The following is a 20,925-nucleotide window of genomic DNA, read 5'->3' on the forward strand; positions in this document are numbered from 1 at the left end:
ATAAAGTTTTATTAGACCAATAATGACATACACAGCAGAAACGCGGCCGGACACATCCAAAACACAAAGAATGCTGGAAACAGTTGAGATGAGAATACTGAGGAGAATTACGGGGAACACACTGAGAGATCGAGTAAGTAGCGACTAGATTAGAAAAACATGTAATGTGGAGAAGATTAACGAGTGGTTATTGAACAGAAAAAAAGAATGGAACAGCCATATAAGTAGAATGACAGATGATAGGGTAGTAAAGATCGCAAGAGACAAATCGCTGGCCGGGAGGAGAAGTGTCGATCGACACCGGAAAAGATGGAGAGATAATGTAACTTAAAAGCACAACAAAGGAGAGAAACAGGCAAAATTGCCTATAGAAAATATACAAGAAGAAGAATATTGATAAGAAATACAAATAGCGTTAAACCCACAGGAAACGAGTTACTTGCAAAAAATGTGCAAAAAATCGAGTTTTTTTACTTTTGACCCCCAATTTTTAAAGTTACTCACATCGAATTATATGTAAGTTTTGAGAGGAGTTTTAGGATGTCAAATGAACAAGTTTAAACGACTTTATAGCTGGATATCTCGATTTTCCGAAATTCTTGCCTAAATCTACCTAAAATGATTGGACTAATAAATTGTAAGCAATAAAGCATAAAAAACACACTGTATTTTATTACATTTTCCACTAAATATTTTTCAAACCTATTCGTTTAGTATCAATATTCCCTATACTTATTTAAATCCATCAACTTTTGAGATATTCCATTATGATAGTTAAATTAAACAATACCTAACATTAGCAAAGGGTAACCCATGATTTCGATTATTTAAGGTAATATTATATTAAAACTGTAAAAGTAAATAATAGCATGAACAGATTACTGATTTTGGACACCATTGAAAACGTTAACTAGGTATGTTGTATTAATGTAATTAAATAGCCTACAAACAAAAATAACTAAACGTAATATTGTGTTCGAATAAACTGGAACAAAACACCCCACGCTTTTTTCAGAATAATACTAGTATTTTCCATTCATTATTATCTTAACTTTTTAGTTTGATGTTCTTCAGAAGCGTGTATTTAAAGTTTTTCTAAACTATATTTATTTACTTGTTTTTAATGGAACAGTTGACAATACTCTCTCTCTCTCTCTCTCTCTCTCTCTCTCTCTCTCTCTATCGAATCTCTTAGAACGAAATCCTGTCATTCTTGTCATATTTTAGTTTTGTCTATGGGTGGTAAATTACTATTATTTATAGTAAATTACCGCATGAATTCTTATTACCCGGTATTTTACTATAGTATTTTCAATTAATCAATTACTAAAGGTCTTTGGACTCATTTCTAATATTGGAATCAAGTTAATTCTTAAAAATTGCAAGAGCACAGCTTATGTGTATGTATTAGTTCTGTCAACGGATGACATTTTAGTTGACATCACAACTTAACCTCAATAATTTGTATTTTTGGTGACATTTCGGTAACACAATTAGTTTTTGTACAAATTTGATTGACGAATTAGTATTAAAAAAATTTATTCCTTAGTTCACAAAAAGATTATAATGCCAGTAAGTTGAAACGATATGTATTATGTGTGCACAGAATTCACATCGGCAGGGCGTGTCTTTTTTAAATGTAATATTTACTATTAACATTATAGGCTTATCATTCGAGTTTCTTGGAACCTTGTGCAGTAATTGGTAATGTGGCTATTTTGCCACTCAAAACGCGATTTAAGGGACCTGCTCCTATTCAAAGCAATGAACAAGAACAGGATATCATTGATGAATCATTATATTACTTCAAAGCAAATGTATTTTTTAGAACTTACGAAATTAAGGTATTGTTAATATTTAATTGTGTGTTATATACATAATATTGCAATGCGATTATCAAAATAATTTAGATGCAAAACCAGAATGTTCATAACAATTATTAGAGTTTGCTTTGAATTCTATTTTTTGCTAATTTTTTTTAGTCTGAAGCTGATAGGTTGTTGATATACATCACCTTGTATATTACGGAATGTTTGAAAAAACTTCAAAAATGTAGTACAAAAACTCAAGCACAAAATGAAATGAGAACTTTGGCTATATCTAGATTTGATATTCCTGGAGATCCAAAATTTCCTTTAAACTCTGTGTACAGGTAAGAAATTTCAGTAATTGACATTTTGCTTACTTGCCAATTAGATTAGTTAATTACAGAGTTATAAATTGAAAAATGTATGTTATAATTGGGTAAATATACTCTATTTGATTTTTTTGTGTTCCTGAAATAAATATAATCTGTACAATTCATTATTTATAATTTCTCTACTTAACACTATTTTTAAATTTGTAAGGATGAGAGACAGAAGAATTTTTCATGTTTTTGAGTACTCGAGGAAAATGTATTACCAGTGGAGTGATACTGGTTGCATTCAGCAGACAAAACCATTGTACAACTGTTGTACAATCCTAGTCAAATTATTTGGTGACACATACATACTGATGGATGCCAGGAAATTTCCACTGGGAACAGGAAAATTCCTGCTAATTTCCAGAAACACAAAAAGTAATGGCAAAAACGGGAATTTTACTAAAAATTACTAAATAAATACAATTACGTAATATTAGATACAACATGTTAAATCTGACAATAGTTTCAGCTGTTACTCGTGAGGTTACAGATTCTGTTAGTGAGATGTTCCCACATATTTCAAGCATTGGCTGTTTGGCACATACATTACACTTGGTTATTGTGGACTTATTATGGAAAAGCAAAAAACTGCACCAAGAATTTGGTTTTACCAGTTACTACTACACACAGCACTTGTTTTGCTTACAATTGATGTCTGTTTGTAAAGAAAGTCTGCAAATTTTGCCTGCAAATGTAGAGGCTAGAAATATAATGGGTCATAATAAAAAACAAATGCTCTTGGATGACAAAGAATTTTGGGTGTGTATAGAAAGTACCACACCTCTTTTCGAACCAGTTGTCAACTGTATTTTAAAGTTAGAAAGCAACAGACATAATACATCTATGTTTCAAAGCATTTTGTTAAATCAACTGGGTTCTGTGATCAAATGTCAACTTGTAACCTTTCTTAGAAGAACAATGAATTGGAACTGTATGAATTATTTTCTATAATTTTGTTTTCAATTCAAATGACAATTTTTATTATATATAAAGTGGATGAGTGATGAATACAACTCTTCATTCTTTGAAAAGGAAATAGGGAAAGTACCTACACATTTACCATTTAATGTAACACTTGTTAAGTTCATTAAAAGCAACCAAAACAACCTCTGTTTTGGAAATATACCTGTGACAAACTGATAAGACACAAAAAATAAAAACCTCAAAACAGTGAATGTTTAATATGTTGCCAGTCGTTACTGATAGGTAGCGATAGCTCTACGTCTGCTGAATGCGACCACTATTGACAGAATATTTACAAATTAAAGCAAGGAAGTGACATACCATTGATTATTAGCTAAACAAGGGGACTTAAATAAAACTAGTCAGTCACATCTGAGATGAAAATCACAGAACATACTGTTTGATAGATTTTAATTATAAAACTTGAAATCAACATTTAAGGTACTTTAATTTAAATAAACTTGATAAAGATTTGATAATTATCTTCTTTTGAAAATCAAATTCTTCGGGTATCATAAACATAGTTATCTAGCAAAGTCGTTTCAACACTTAATATTTATTGACTATTTGACCTCTCAATACTTTTTCAAATATCATCTTTTCATTGTCATTCGTTTTCAAATTCATATTTTGTTTGAGTTGATTTCGGATCTCACAAAATAATAATTTTTTCTTCACCCCTTTCACATTCTCTTTACTATTGCTCTGTAAAATATATTTCACTTTTGAGTTTGGATTCATATCTTGTTTTTGAATGCGCCTAGTTTCTTTTTATAGTTATGTACAAGTGACTCATATACTTTTCTTAAAACCTGTAAGAGTTAGAAAAAAACTATAATTAACAAAGTTCTTTGTATTTGAAGGAATTTTTAGATTATTGACTTTCAGATTATACAGGGTTTCGCAATTCTTCAATATCGACATCAACTTTGGAATTTTTAATGAAACACAATAAGAATATGTATTAAAAAGCGTTATATTCTACAAAAAAAGTTACTCTTCTTTGATTCGTGTAACTCAATCAATTATCGAGTTATTTGCTTATAAAAAGTTGAATAAATTTTAATTTTTTCATAAAAAAATTTTATTATTCCTTAAATATGTAACAATAACAAATTTGTAAACAAAAATAAAAAACTTCTTGTGTATTATTTTTAATTACATCCGCGGCTTCTTCTATTTTCCGTCGCAGTTGTGGAAGACAAGTAATTTTTTCTTTGTAAACTAATGCTATTGAATGATTGAAAAATCCAAAGGATTTAAATCAGGTACTCTTGGTGGCCAAGCAAACTCACTTTCACGACCAATCCATTGATGCGGAAACTGTTCGTTTAAGTATTGACGAACTAGTAAAGAATAATGTGGTGGTGCCCCGTAATTCAGTCACCCTAAGGGGTAACTTCAATTTAAAATACGCCGTACATTCTACAAGACAGAGAAAACAACTTAAACTATTATGACACTTTGAATAACATAAGAGTCCAGAGTCCTTTGCTTTAACAAATGCATTTATTTGTGGGACTCTTCCTTTTGAAAAGATAGCGTGTATAACCTTGTCCTCCGCTTCTCGAATTAGATGCAGCAGCTTCTCTCAGTGACATTTCTTGATAAGATATCTCGTCTATGGAAATTAACTTTTCTTCATAAATTACGAACTGATTATGTGTGTAAAGCTGCTTGAGGGTACCATTTTCATTTACCAGTTTATAGAAGTCGGAGTCTTCTATTCCAACAACTACCGTACAATTTCACAATTTTCACATTTCAATTATCTGTACTTCGGCTCTTCGGTTTTAGAAGTATTGGCAATTTCTTCGAGCTGTTCTTCAGTTTCAATATTGTATGCCTCTTTTTGCTTTAACGCCAAACATGACTTCACAAAGACTTTGGTGTATTCCTTCGTGATAAATTGAACAGAAGATATACCGTCTGACCATTTATTTGTTTCGTTATCTACCATTCATGCAATTAGCATATTCTGTACATTCAGATTGGCCCTTTTAACTGAGCCTTATGTTTGACTGTGACGAAGCTTCCTATGAGCTATTCTTACATCTTTCCACACAGCGCATATTTCGGATATGTCTTGATTGCTAAATTCTCTCCTATCGTCAGATTGCAATATAGCCAATGCACCAAATCTTAAGAATATTGAAAGAACGTGATGCGCTACTTCTTCAGCTCGTTTAATTTTCAAAGTTCGTAGCTGGACGAACTTAGTTCAATGATCTTGATACACCATTATTAACTTACATTCGCCATCTCTGTTTGACTGCAGATCTATAAGATGAACTAGACATCTTGAGTTCAATTCAGAACTAACATTTGACACTGTTTGCATAAATTTAAATACATTACAATTTCATATGTAATATTTTTGTATGTAACTTGCAACTCTTTAAGCATACATGTTCTTCCTTCGTGGTCTATTCTGGTGTGAGTTTCATATAGTCTACTGTAATTCTTCATTGGTAACATAATAATTTATGCCCTTTTCCCTGGTTTTAATGCTACAATTAACTTCTTTTCATCATTAATTTTCAAAACCTTTCAATCGTTTGTATTCCAAAGGTGTGTTGCATTTGACTCTAGCAAGAACTACTTGAGAAAGTATTTTAGAAAAATAAAAACAATTATGTTCTCGTTTATTCGCAATTATTTGCTCAGGCCATGAAACATTGAAATTTCATGATCAACATAATTACAGAATACTGATGTGGTGGATAATTTTTTGTCAGGTGAGAAATATACTTATTGGGCAAAAACTCATAGTGGTGTGATGCTAAAACGTTTTGTCCATATTCTCATTGCCCAATAAAAGTTTGTAATAAGTACAATTGAATATCTTGCCTATGGGTTATGATTATTTATACCCAAAAGTCGTATTATCACTAAAAAAATGACAGACTTCTATCTAGAAAAAAAAATACACTTCAATTTAGAATTGTTGTAGTTCAGTATTAAATAACTTTCTGAAGAGGATAACTAGGTTCCAGAAATTCCGATTTGGTGCACAAACATTTTGGAAAAAAATACACTTATTTTTCAATGTAATCTCATTTTAGCTCCATACACTTTTCCTAGTGATGTTTCATAAGTTAGATGCCTTTTTTAAATAAGAATCGTCAAGCTCCTCTATATAGTCATTAACTGCCGACATCAGCTCTTCATTGTTGGAAAATCTTTGACCACTGAGTCTGGGAACAGAAAATAAGCCGAGAGAACTAAATCTGGCGAAAAGAGGTGCATGATGTAGCAATTCAAACTTTAATTCATTAATTTTGGCCACTGTAATAATGAATGTGTGCATTGCCTTGATGAAACAACACTTTCTTCTTAACCTTTTTTCTTGATTATTTCGCCCAAACGATGTAATAAGTTCGTATAATACTCGCCGTTGATAGTTTTTTCTTTTTCAAGATAGTCAATGGAAAACATCGCAACATTGTTTTGATTACTCTTTTGTTTCGGGTGGAAGTGATGGACCCACGTTTCATCCATGGTGCAAAAATTCGGCTTTATTTCTGTGAAACATTGCCAAACACTCGTTGGAAACATCTTCACGGCGCTGTTTTTGTTCGATTGTGAGCAAACGCGGCATCCATCTTGCGCACAGTTTTCTCATGTCCAAATTTTCAGTTAATATACGATGTACCGCACTTTGAAATACCTACCATGTCTACTAGCTCTATCGTCCAGTACCGTTTAACGGATTTTCTTCAACATTTCTGGAGTTCTCACCTCATTTGGTGGACCGCTGCGATGCTGGTCTTCGCAGGTCGTACGGCCTCGTTTAAACTCTGCTACCAAATATTTTACTGTTGATAACGAAGTATTGTATCACATAACGATTACCTATTTTTTCCATGTTTACAATTTCACTGAAAACGTTTACTGTTGATGGCTGCCAAACAAATACTAAACAGTCTCACGTCTTCAAACTTAAAACATATGCTGTATAGATTGTGTACTTTCTAATACGGTGGTATTTTTCAAGAAACTACAGTCATCTATATGTCAGGCCTACTTCTGGGACCATCCTCGTATTATAGAAGAAGCGAATACATAGAATCATTTACCCACTAATAGTTATAAAACACAAAGCCTAATCGATTCCCTTGATTCAAGCTTAATGCTATTTGTTTATATTTTCTTCTAATATTTATTTTTTTTTTCAAATTTAGCAAACCTTCTAATGCAAACGATGCTGAAATGTTACGTTCCTATTTTACACAATTACGACAAGAAGTTGGGTTGAGAGTTTGTGATAAAGTTTTTGGAGATGATAAAAAACCTAGCAAGTGGTGGTTGTGTTTTGCGAAGAAGAAGTTTATGGACAAATCTCTCTCTGGCCCAGGACAGTAATAATTATATTTTTATTTTGTGTCATCTGAAATATAGACAATTTATATTTTATTTTGAAACAACACATATTATCTGGTTTTCAATAAGTTTATATTTTATCCCAATTTTGGTTCATTTGATAATATATTTCATTATTTTAATTATATGACCTTCTAGTCTTAGTTGGAAGGTGTGGAGTGTCTAATATGTATCTTTATATTGTTTTCAATTACCAATTTTTAAGTCGAAAAATGTAAATAAAATGTAAAATCATTAATTTTCAACAATACTTATTGAATCATCCTTAAAATATGATCGATATATATGTGCTAACACAGTTTGTAATCATCAATTTTGTACCAGTACAGTGCCACTTTGGTATACATCGATCATGAATGAGCTAGTTGTTGGAAACCGTTTTGAGTTCTTTTCATTAACAAAAACAATGATCGCCTACGAGACACAATGACCAGAAAACGAAAAAATACGTTTCTAGGTTAAAGAATGGATACTGCAAAGAAAAATGTTAGAAGCATCAAATTTGGTTTATACAGATTTAAAAAGCAGTTTTGCAGATGATTTCAGAATACCATATAATAATCTGACATAAACATGTGACAAGCAATCAGTGCAAAAACAAAACTAGAGGTGATTGGGTTATTTAGCTACCGGGGATACTTTAAAAAATTTGAAATTTTTATTTCGTGTTCCAAAAAACATAATAAGCTCATTCCTTATACCTGTGTAGCATTTTATAATGCACTGAAATAATTTATGCAAGTAAATAAAATTATACAATACAATAAAATTTATTTCTTACTAATTTTAACACTATGAAATTGAATGAATTATAATAAAAATGGGTAGCTTAGTTTTTAGATTATTTATGAGGAAATTATAATTATGTAATGAAATTTTTGAATTTGGATATAAATCTGTGAATTATGAAAGTTCATTTCTATCTGAAAAAGTAATTGAATTTAATATACTTCTATTAGTTGCACTTGCTCTTTCTGATATCGAATTTTCAGTGATAAAAAATTTTAGTTGACATAAGTGGTTGTAACGATATTAGTGTTATTTCGTTGTAATTTTGTAGCTGTTTGTGCTCCTTTATCCCGTAACATAGAGGCTATACAGAGTGAGTTTTATGTATGAATTGCCGCAATTATCTCGATTTTTTTAAATTTTTGTGCATGAGGGTCTTGTGATACTGTAGGTACTATGGTGGTATCTACATTTTTGTCAGATCTTTCCTTTTTCCGGAAAAATAAAATCCTTAAGAAATACTGACTATTTTTCATGTAATATTCTCTATACCTAAATGCCATAATTTCGCACCAACGTTATAATAAATATTGTCCATATTGTACATAAATAGCTTAACTTGGAAAAAGTGGTTCAAAGACATTTTTCGTGATATCTCTGAAACTATGCGTCTTCCAAAAATTTCATGAAGACATAATTTGCTGCAAATTGTTTTGCCTACAAATATGTTTTTGCCTTATATTTGAAATTGAAGAAGTTATAAGCAAAAAAGTGTGAAAATTTTTACAAAAACTTTTTTTTGGTTCTAACTTTTTTAATACATTTTACAAAAAAATACTTCAGAACAATCTTGTAGATGATCTTTCGAGAAAAAATTTTCTCAGTAATTTTTTTTAATTTCATTCATTTAAACCGATGTTACAGCGCTCTAAAGTTGACCGGGTTCGTCAATGCTCATGAGAATCCAGTTAAACCGAAATGTTCAACTTATTTTTGATTTTTTTTATTGTGAATATATTCTTAAAAAAATTTTGTTAAATTCGTACAACTTCACTTATTTATTCTTAACTTTTTTCCCTGCCACCTATGAGGTAGAGTCTGTAGGCGCGTTTTTTTACGTGGTATTCCCAGTAGGCCTACTCAACGCAACTCTTTAATCGTTCAATGACCGTACGCTTCTCTGGAATGTATTCTCCTTTAATGGATTTCATTAAATCCGTAAGGCTAAATTGGCACTCTTCTCTATTCTCGTGCAAGTAAGCAAAAACATCCTCCATAGCATTGTCAATGTTATTTTTGCGCTCATCATGTCTTATTTTGTCACTCCATTTTTTGGAGTACAATTGGTTGCTGCAATCCTTGTGATACTTAGTTTCAACATTGACTAATCTAGAAACATTAGCTATGCGATCAGCAATGCTCTTTGCTTTGTCATGAAAACGTTTGAGAACAACGTCCAAAATGTTTTTTTTTTGCATCTTCATGACGTACATTACATATCTTCATCTGACGGCTTTGACGCAAGACTGGAGTACTTCGGCGCAAATAAAGCAATTGTTTGAGAAATCAAAATCAGCATCTAGATTTTCTGATACTGAAGATTATCTCTTAGACTATCGCTATAATGATGATAACAGGAATATGGTAAGGAAAATAGTTAGGTATGAATACGTAAAGTTGTACGAATTTAACAAAAAATTTTCAAGAATATATATATATATATATATATATATATATATATATATATATATATATATATATATAAGGTAATTTGTTTGTAAAACGTATAAAAGAAAGTTATAGAGCAAAAAAGAAAATTTTTATAAAAATTTTCTCACCTTTTTGCTTATAACTTCTTTAATTTCAAATTTAAGGCAAAAAGTTATATGAACATATTTGTAGGCAAAACAATTTGCAACAAATTATGTCTACGAACTTTTTGTAAGGCGCATAGTTTCCGAGATATCGCGAAAATGGTGTTTGCACCCCTTTTTCCAAGATGATGGCCGGGGGACAAGAGTGGCGACCCCACAAACTTGAGGTTAAGCTTCTTTTGAACCCCCACACATGTCTCAAAAATAAAATTGCGTCCTCTAAAAAATGCAATATTCGGTCCTTAAATTGTAACATTTCGATGGAGTATTAGATGACTACGATTGGATAAACTCATTTAATTTGAATATTCTTTAATCATTTATGTGGTAATATAATTTTCGTAACAAGGTCTAGTGTTAGTAAATTAGCAAAAAGTTTACTGAAATTGGTGCAGTAAAATATTTATCCAAGTCATGGCGCAGAAAACTTACAACTTCAACATTTGTGAAGTAGAAAAATTACGAATTTTAGAAAACATACAGTGAAGGCGATTACAGCAAATGCTCAAAATGTTGTCCATTTACTTCATTACAACAAGCCATGCGATTTTTAAAACTTTGCAATACATTTTGCAACATCCCTAACTGCTGAATTCTTATCTTTGAGGTAATCCTATCTGTGAATTCCTGGATATTGGCAGGTTTTGTTTTATAAACGATGTTTTTAAGTGACCCCACAGGTAATAATCTAAAGGATTCATGTCGGGTGATCGCGGGGGCCTTCCAATCCATCTTCGGGGAAACACATTATTTAGCTATTACCTCACCAAACACGCATAGTGAGGTGAGCAAATATTGTTGTTTGAGATATTGTTATTGTCTGAAAATTTCTAATAATAATAAGTTTTTTAATGTAATTGAAAATAATTACTTGGATTTTGAAATATCCGAGCCAACTCAGGTATTACACTATTTTTCAATAAATTCAAATACCCCGGACCATTTAACCTCAATGAAAAAGGGACCAATAATTTTGTGGCCTATTATTCCAGCTCATACATTCAGTTTTTCGTGATATTGGGTGAGAGATTCACGCATCCAACGAGGATTGTTACGTGACCAGTATCTACAATTATACCGATTTAAGTTTCCATTAATACAAAAAGGGGCCCTATTGCAAAACATATCATTACTTAAAAAAGTTGGATCGTTTTTATTATAACATTTTTCCATCATTACGTCTGCAAACTCTTCACGTCCATTAAAATCGTCATCTCGTAATTCTTGAACTATCGTTAGTTTGTATGAATGGAATTTATAATCACCTAAAATTTTAATTACGAAATATCAAGTTCCTTGGATATTTGTCTAGTACTCAAGTTTGGATCGTCTTCTAAAATGACACAAGCATCTAAGGAATTGTTTTCAGTTGATGCATTTTTTCTGCGCCCTGATTTGGATAAATCTTGTACTGAACCAGATTCCTTAAACTTTTTTACTAATTTACTGACAGTAGAACTTATTATGGGATTTCGGTTAGGACATAAATTATTAAAGATATTACACGTTTCTTGTTGACTTCTATGCCTATTACCATATCCAAATGTAATTAAAATATCAATTCGTTCTTTTTTAGATAAACGATCCATTGTGACTTTCAATAAACTTCAACAATAATAATTCACTAAAACGTCAAATTTGTTATTGTAGTAATCATAGTGACCTAAATGTATTATTTTAACTTCGGCGGAGATAACGCAAATGTAGCTATAACTCCAAAATTATGGCATTTAGGTATAGGGAATATCAGATGAAAAATAATAAGTATTTCTTAAGGATTTAGAAAAGCGAAAATTATACAGAGTGATCTATTTGAAATAACATATACAATAAGTACATTATTTTCCGGAAAAAGGAAAGATATGACAACAATGTATATACCACCATAATACCGGCCGTATTACAAGACCCTTGCACACAAAAAAATTATGAAAATCATCGTTTCCAAGATAATTGAGGCGTTCCATACATAAAACTTACTTTGTATATTTACCAAAAAGATCATAACTGTCTTCTTCATTTACAGTGACTTGTGATGCACGATTTGAAGTTTCCTGTAATTTTTCAATCTCCACTTTGAAGATTGTGGTACAATCTTTCTTTTGACTGCCTTTCTACGTGTATCTATTTTTGATACATTTTGTGAACAGAACACTTACTGACATTATAATCTAAATTTGGTTTGGTGCCCTGAATATCTATCGGGGTTTCTTCCTTAGTTTCTTTAGGAATCTCATCGAAATTATATATCAGTATATCTGAAATATTAATATTACTTTAAGGGTGGCAACACAAAAAATTGGAGCACTTGTCAAGACCAAAAAGCTATATACTTCGCAACAGTTTCTAATCGTCTATAAGGCCCAGATTGGTCCATCTTTAGAATATTGCTCGCATATTTGGAGCCCGGTTCCCGAGCATACCCTGAAGGAACTTAACTCAATAAAAAGAAAGCAGTTTGACTTATAGGCGATCCAGAGTTGACTAGACACTTGGACAGCTTAGAGCATAGAAGAAAGGTCACCGACCCGACTTTGTTTTACCGACACTACCTCGACAAATGCTCTTCCGAGCTGACTAACATAATCCCGCCTTGAGCAGTTTTTGCAAGACCTACTCGACCAAACGTGGAGAACTGCAAGCCTGTGAAATCAGCTACCAAATCACTTCTTTCCCGAGCACTAAATCCTACAGAAGTTTCAACTCAATATCCACAGGCATCTCAACACGGCAGGTATCACTCGAATTACTCGAGCTTAGAGGGTTTACAGTATTGTGCTTGCTTTCTACATAAAAAATAGGTTCTGGCAGTTGATTGAAAACATTGGAAGTACATAGAAGAGACGTATAGAAATTATGAAACATCGCATCTACTCTGTATAGGTTAACAAGTTTTTTTTTTATTTTTTTCCCGATATTAGCAGAGGTTGATGTATTTTTTCTTCAGTTTTTTAATATATGTAAATATTCTTTGCGACTATTTCCAGTGATGTATTTTCTTTATTATTATCGTGGAAACTCGCAGAGTTGACATGGATTTTTTGTTTCTTTGAGGCAGCACTACAGCCATATCAGTATGACTTGGTTTGAGAAAATTGTGAAATTATGATATCAATCGGTAGCTGTCTGAAAGGAAGGCAACAAGAAAGTGGCTGCTGTTTTGACCACCAAATGAGACTGAATACAAAGAGATGTTTTTAACTGTGTCGGGTAGTGATTTGAGATACATGAAGAGAGCAGTTCCAATTTTGCCAGATCCTCTTTTACCATCTGTTTTTGGTCAAAAATATGAATATCCCAATATCCCTTCTTGGTGGCTAGATAAAAAATACACAAATTGTGTGATCAAAATTTAAGAGTATAATAATAATTAGTATTTAAAACTGACTACAAATCAAATGTTAGTGACTTAAAACTATTATCTGTTTTAACTTTTTCTTTATAAAGAATTAAGAAGATCATTTTTAATTCGGAAAAATTCTTTATTTTTCATATGCCTTTCACAGATTTACTTCATCGTATCAGTATCAACCTTATTATGACATTACAGCTATCGTGTGGAATCCAAAATTTTAAGTCTGACTATAAATACAGCCTTTTGGTTTTGGATCGAGAGTAATGACTTCCTATTCCATGATTCTAGAGGTTTTATTTTTTGGTGAATGTTCTCCCCTTCCATCTTTATTTTTAGAAAGATATATGTCAGAATAATACACAGAAAGCCTCTTGACTTCCTGAAAACAGTTTTCTAAACTAACAAAAGAAAATATGAGATATATATATGTATTTATTCAGCACATAGGACCTTTTATTTTTGTATGATTGGATCTAATGCACATACGCATATGCACATTAAGTTATTTTCACTTTTAAAGGTTCTGGAATTTCATTTCATATAAGGCCCTTTTCAAGTTAATAATATTAGCTGATTTAGTCTCCAGGTATAAAAATATGATTTACATAAAAAGGGTTACATACGACCTTATGGTTTTAAGGGGACGATAGATCTGCAATTAGCATAGTACATACACTTTCATTACATATACGCCAAATAATCAAATCAATAAATTAGAATATACAGGGTTCTTCGGATAAGAACCGATACAGAACAGTGGTGTATAGGGGTGCTCAATATATGGCGATGTAGAGCTGTATATCTGAGGAGTTGCAGGGCATCAAACAATTTTTTTGTAACCCTTTAACGCAAATTTGGTACACTGTATAAGACTGTTAAGGATATTATGTAATGGTAAGTAGAAGACGATTCAACCATTCTGAGATTTAATTATGGGTGGCCTAACCTTAAAAGTTTTTTAGTTGATTTGAAAATTTCAGTTTCAAACCATGAATGATTTGATTATGAAAATGTTCTTGTCAAAATTATACCACAGTAGCCAGATTCAATAGAAGTAATTTATCTCATGGAGGTACTATGATCATGTCCACAAACTTTTCCGAAATAACACAGTTCAATGATATAATATCTGAGAAAGTATTCGGATTTTCTATCGTCTACCACAAGACTTATGACCTCTATATTGTTTGTATTTACAGAACACCTGACGCGGACTTGCATACTTCCTGTCACAAATTACTGACCCTACTGAAGTCCTTATCTCTAAAAAGCAAACTAATTCTATGTGGCGATTTCAAACTAATTATTTCAGTGTGTGTGCTAGTCAAAAATGTCTTCAGTCAATTTTTGATTCTTTTGGTATGGTCATGCATATAACGGCACCAACCAGAATATCTAAGACCAGTTTTAGTACTAGAGACTATGTCGTGTCATCGTATGATCCAGAATTCACCGACTGTTCTATCTTTAATTCAAGCCTCTCCTTAGTGAAATCCAATACTAGAAATGCTTCTCGCAAATTATGCCGTATTTTTTAGGAAAAACGTTTTCAAAACTTCAATCATCGTTGTCAAACAACTCATTGGAACATGCTATCTGGGGATGTGGACAAATTTTTTATATTCATAAAAACACTAACTAGTCTAGCATCCAATTCTTTTCCCCTCGGACGTATTAAAAGTAAGCAAAATAAACCCTGGTTCACTATAGGTTTACTTATATCTACAAGGATCATGTGACCTTTGTCTCACCTGAGGAAATTCTCGGATAGTGTCTTCTTCAAAAATTACGTCAAACTATACAGAGAAATTTATCATAAGACAATAAAAGCTGCCAAAGATATTTATTATAATCTAAAGAAACATGGTCTCTTGTGAATGATCAAAAAAATGAGGCTGATTCATTGAGCTTAATCTCTACTTTACCTGATAGCCTTAATAATTACTTTGTGAATGTAGCCAAAAATTTATCAAATTCTATAACTCCTTCTCATGATCCGTTTTCATATCTCCCTGATGCTAATGCTAACTTATACAGTTTCTTCTTTATGCCCGTAGCTTTAGCAGATTTTCGCAGTACAATTAATTACATCAAAAATAAACACTCACCACTTTAATTAACGTTTCATTTCAAAATAGCACTTTTCCCAATTGCCTTAAGACGGCTATAATTATACCTCCGCATAAAGGAGGAGATAAAAATCAAATATGGAATTATTGCCCAATTGAACTCCTTCTCACGTTATCTAAGAAAGATTGTTCAAGAAGAAGCTTTTATCATAAAATACTTACTACTTATCAATTTGGGTTTTTAAGTAACAAATGCACAAATGATGCTATATTTTTCCCTCCTAAATAATGTCTACTCTAGCCTAAACAGCCATCACTCCACTGCAACAACTTTTTGTGATTTTTCGGCTTTCGATTGTGTTAATAATAATATTTTAATCAACAAATTGCAATACTACGGTTTCAGGAGAACACCTCTCGCATGGTTTAAGTTATACCTTACCAACAGAAGTCAGCTTGTAAGAGTTGATACAACGATGTCTTCTTGCACGCCAATAATATGTGGAGTGCCCCAAGGCCTCAGTATTAGGCTCTATTTTGTTTCTTCTGTTTATAGACGATATCTACACATCAGTGGTAACATACGTCTATTTGCAGACGACACTAGTTTCTCTTGAAGCAACCCTGATCTCACGGCACTTCATAGGACTATATCTAGTGATTCTAATTTTCTCTGTTTCAACATTTCTACAAACTAAAGTTTTATCATATAAAAATACATTGGTGCCTTTTTTATTAAATAACACCACCATAGACATCGTTGAATCTGTAAAATTCTTAGGTCTTGTTTTGGACAATTCCTTGAAATGGGAGTTACACATTTCGCCTTATCTAAAAAGTTCCTCCTGTCTTGTGCTGGGATCAGTTTCCAAAGAACTGAACTTATCCACCTCCTTAACAGTTTATTATGCCCTTATTGAGTCGCATCTTCGATATGCTCTTCCCTTCTGTGCTACGTGTGGTGTGAATCAATATGAGCAAATCTTCAAACTACGAAAGAGAGCTGTTAGATATTTACTCGGACTAAACAGTAGGGCTCACTGCAGGGACTTCCTTAAAAGATTAAAAATATTGATTCTTCCTTCCTTATTCATCCTCATTAATTCGTAAGCATGTTTCTTCAATTTCAGAAAGTTGGTTGCTCTGGTATCCATCTAGGAACGCGGAGCACGACCTTTACCTACCTACTCCACGTTCAGAATTAATTAAGTGCTATATTTTACAATACAAAAAATGCACAATCACTTGCCAATTGAAATCAAATCGACATTATCTTCTCCCGCATTCCGCAATAATTTGAGGGCATATTTACTGGACTATTCTGTAAACGACTTCTATTCTAATAATAATAATTAGTTTCGGGCATGCTGAATACTGGTTTAATTTTGCTATGAACTTATTTACTAATTATTACCTATAATTTTGTTACTCATTGTGGTTTCCTTCTGTAAATTGAAAGTTTATTATATTTGTATCTTTATTTAGTTATTTTTATTTTTGATTTTTAGTTTTTACAAGCTTTTGTCTACAAATTGTGAACCGTAACAATTTTTCGTCAATAAAGCATTTCTCTCTCTCTCTCTCTATCCTAACGTAGAATAAATCACCAGAAATTTACTCGCTGAACCATGTCTTGAGATAGCAACTCTTACACTTTTGGAAGATGATGTGAAGGGAGTAAATTACGTCTAATAGTTCGCTGTACAGAGGATCTTGATATGTCTTTCTAGATAAGTGTATTGTGCTAATGTGGTATTAAACCGTTGTTAGTTGATAGTATCCAAATAAGTTTTTCATCTCGCACACTCACTTGAATAGGACGTTCTTGATTAATACTAAGAAACTTTATTGCTGGCGAGCCTGTCTCCCTGCATTAGAAAATGTTTTTTCTGAGAAACCACGTGATTAGGATACCTCCAATATTCTTTCATACTTCATACACCAATAACTTCACTTGAGAATTTCTCCCTTATTTACATTCAGAAGAACTAGATTGCAGCTTGTCAATTCTGATGTATAAATTCATTGCCAATTCTTGACTCAGGTATCGGATTGCCTTGTGGGCCAGTTTTTTATCGTGGTATGCTCTACTTACTCTGGGCACCGTCAGTGAAGAAAATCAAATACTGGTTAGTATGGTGATAACGAATACGTTGAAGCTAGTTGAACAGATTTTACTTGCTCTCCTAGATTGTTAAGTTAGATATTTGCTGCCACTGTTACTTACAAGGCTTTTAAAGTACGGAATCATATAAGATAGCGAAATAACGGTTAAACACAATTTCCTTTATTTAAAATTGAATTAAAAATGAACTATACCTGGAAGTACATCAATATATAAAGAAAAACAAAGATGGGAAAAGCAACGATATGAAAAATTTGAGCTCTACGGTTTCTACCTGATAACTGCCAAGTGAGGCAAACTAACCTTTGATCCTAGAACCTCACAATTTAGTGAGTTACATCGGCTTACCTAAGTTTCTCCCACTGGCGCAAAAACCTTTTTCCGGATTTTTCGGATATTTACTCTGCTCCGAGTCTTGTCTTCGCTGTATGCAGTGTGATGGAGGGTCTGCTGGTTCTTCGAGAACTGCCTTTTCTCTACCAAATATCAAGACGTCTACCGGTATAATCCTTATACCAATCCGCTGGACCTGCGCGGATTCCGGTTGGGAATTTTACAATTGTATTTCTTGGTTGGCTTCTGTCTTCGAAGAGGACGGCAGAATGACTCCATACTATATCTTCTATTACTGTAAGAGCTCCCTTTCTCTAGAGGTGTGAAAGGTGGGATCTTTGAATTTCGGAGAGCGGGGAGAATATAACCGGCCTATTTTTTTGATAACACTCGAGAAAGGATTACATTTCTAAGTCGAAAAATAACGGGCATATAAATTCTACAGGGTATTTTAAAAAACGGTGATCTCGTATCTAGGATAGATAGAAAACTGAAAAATATTTAGGGGCCGCTCGTAAAAAAATTTCATAACGCCATCCGTATTCAAGATAAAGGTCGTTGAAGATACACATTTTTTACGATTTTGTCGCAACTACTGGCAACATTGTATTGAAATTTTATAAGAAATTGTTTTGGTAGCTTATACATCCAATGAATTTGTTTTTATATATGACTCTCATAGAGAACGCTGGTTACTCGATTCGTACCAAGTAGTTTTGAACATAACTTTTTTAATATTACATTGATTAAGCGAAATTTCAAGTGAACTTAAACATAATTTGATTTCACACCAAAAAGGTACTCTTGATAAAAATCGATATTGAGTACTGTTTTCGGAATATTTTGATTTGACAAGTATACCGATACCGAAACATATTCATAGTTTGTTGAACAATCTACAAACCAATTTTAAAATATCTATGCCTATACAGGAATAAATGAGGCAATTTCTAATGATAAAAAATGTAAGCCATACGCATATGTTAAGTTGTCGAAATTATTAAATAAAATAAATATCAGAAAGAAATGTGGATGTACTTTTTCTTGCGTAAGGAAGGCACAGTAGAGGCCTGTCGCCTAATAAAGGTAATTTTCTCGTTTTTAATTGTATTTAGTTTTATCTTATCATATCATCAATTGAAATTTTAGCTCTTTGGTTTTTTGGTTATTGCATCAAAAATCAAAATCATCATCCAAGTTATATTAAAAGCAGGATTTTTCTACACTCTACACTTAATATATGAAAGACGATATGGAACTACTTTGTCGGCGCAATAAATATACCGATACAGCCTGTTGTTTAAACAAAGACAAATATTTTAACAAAAGATTTTCCAATATATGATATTTTCATTTTGATAAAAATATAAACTGGATAAAAAAATAATTTTTCCGTCCATTTACTGGTATCGGCATCGACTTTTTGTGATCGATTCTCGATACCGACACCAATGTCCAAGAATCGGTGGTATCGAGAATCAACTGATCAATCAATAAAGTTATTAATTAGTATCATTAATTAGTGAGCATTATGTGAATTGAGAATTTTTGTTGTGTAAATAGACCCCATCGATAAAACGGATACATTCAAAAAAATTGGGACCGAGTGTTTTCGTTTCTTGTAACGTTTCACAATAATCCAGTCTCATCAGTAGGGGATCTTGTCTTATAAAGTTAAATAAGTATGGGCACTGAGCTATTGGAGGCTTTAGTATGAAACAAACAATAATTTGATGATCATGTATTGCGGTTCTGGGACGCAAACTGTTATTTGTTTCATATTAAGGCCCCCAAAAGCTGAGTACCCATAATTATTTTAATTTGAATTTTACATGGCAATAGCATTTTTGCTGTGACTATGTCATGGAAAACTGTCATTCTATGATAGTTATGACGTTGAGTCGATGAAAGTTATATTTCTGTAGCCCTGTTATTTGTTAAATTAGATATTAATCAAAATGTACTCAAATTTTGAATACACTGACATGTTATTAACCTTAGGCGAGTGTTTAGGAAACTCTAGTGCAGCTGTTATGCATTATGCGTAAGTTTCTTCGAAGAAACTTACCAAGTTAAAATACATTTAGAGCCATTGAAAGACGTTGTCGAGAAACTGAGAATGTGAGACCTAAAAAAATAAATTCTGGTAGGCCAAGAACCGTTAATAAAGGAAATATGATTTCAAATTTAGTTGATCAAAATCCAACAATTAGCGTAAGGAATTTAGCAAGACAAACAAATACGTCTTCTTCAAATACTTGGAGGATACTTAAATAGGTGGAGAAGCTCCAATGCATTGGCCTCCTCGGTCATGCGATTTTAATTCCTTGGATTACACAGTATGGTAGTATATTAAAGAAAAAGTTTATGCTACAGTTTATGCCCAAGAATTGAAAGACAGAATTCAACGTCGCTCATAGCTGACTCCCAACCGCTTAGAAGATTAATGGATTCTTTAAAAAAAAGGATAAACTTGTGTATTCGTAAAAACGGACGACACCTACTATAATTGAATGATTCCAAAACAATTTCTTATAAAATTTCAATACAATGTTTCCAGTAGTTGCGGCAAAATCGTAAAAAATGTGAATGTTTTTGACACAGCCTCTATTTGAAATCGGTAATTTCGTTGAATTTTCGTTTTAGAAAAATATCAACTTACAGTGGAGAAAAAATATAAAAGGATTTTACTAAACAGTAATAGAAAATAGATACAAATCACTTATCGGATGTAATGAGAGGTATTTCTGAAAAATATATACTCAATATTTCTATTTCCGTGGCAAATCGGCATATTTTCCAGATACCATGTCATCCCTTAGAATTTTTGTTGACTGTTCTGCATAATTTTCACAACACTGTTTTCGTACTAAAAACTCACTTTTTAGAAATTTATTAAAACGAATAAA

General features: G+C 32.3%; 1 protein-coding gene across 1 annotated transcript; it reads left to right on the top strand.

The window, feature by feature from the left end:
• The first annotated feature begins 1,324 nt into the window (after nt 1–1,324).
• On the top strand, nt 1,325–7,769 carry LOC130896998 (actin-related protein 2/3 complex subunit 3-like). The gene is made up of 4 exons (XM_057805456.1): nt 1,325–1,572; nt 1,665–1,844; nt 1,983–2,152; nt 7,333–7,769. Exons 1-4 carry the CDS (start codon nt 1,567–1,569, stop codon nt 7,511–7,513), a joined length of 537 nt encoding a protein of 178 aa, XP_057661439.1. The 5' UTR covers nt 1,325–1,566; the 3' UTR covers nt 7,514–7,769.
• Nucleotides 7,770–20,925: the final 13,156 nt, after the last annotated feature.

Source organism: Diorhabda carinulata, chromosome 8 (assembly GCF_026250575.1).
Source record: "Diorhabda carinulata isolate Delta chromosome 8, icDioCari1.1, whole genome shotgun sequence".
Taxonomy (NCBI): domain Eukaryota; kingdom Metazoa; phylum Arthropoda; class Insecta; order Coleoptera; family Chrysomelidae; genus Diorhabda; species Diorhabda carinulata.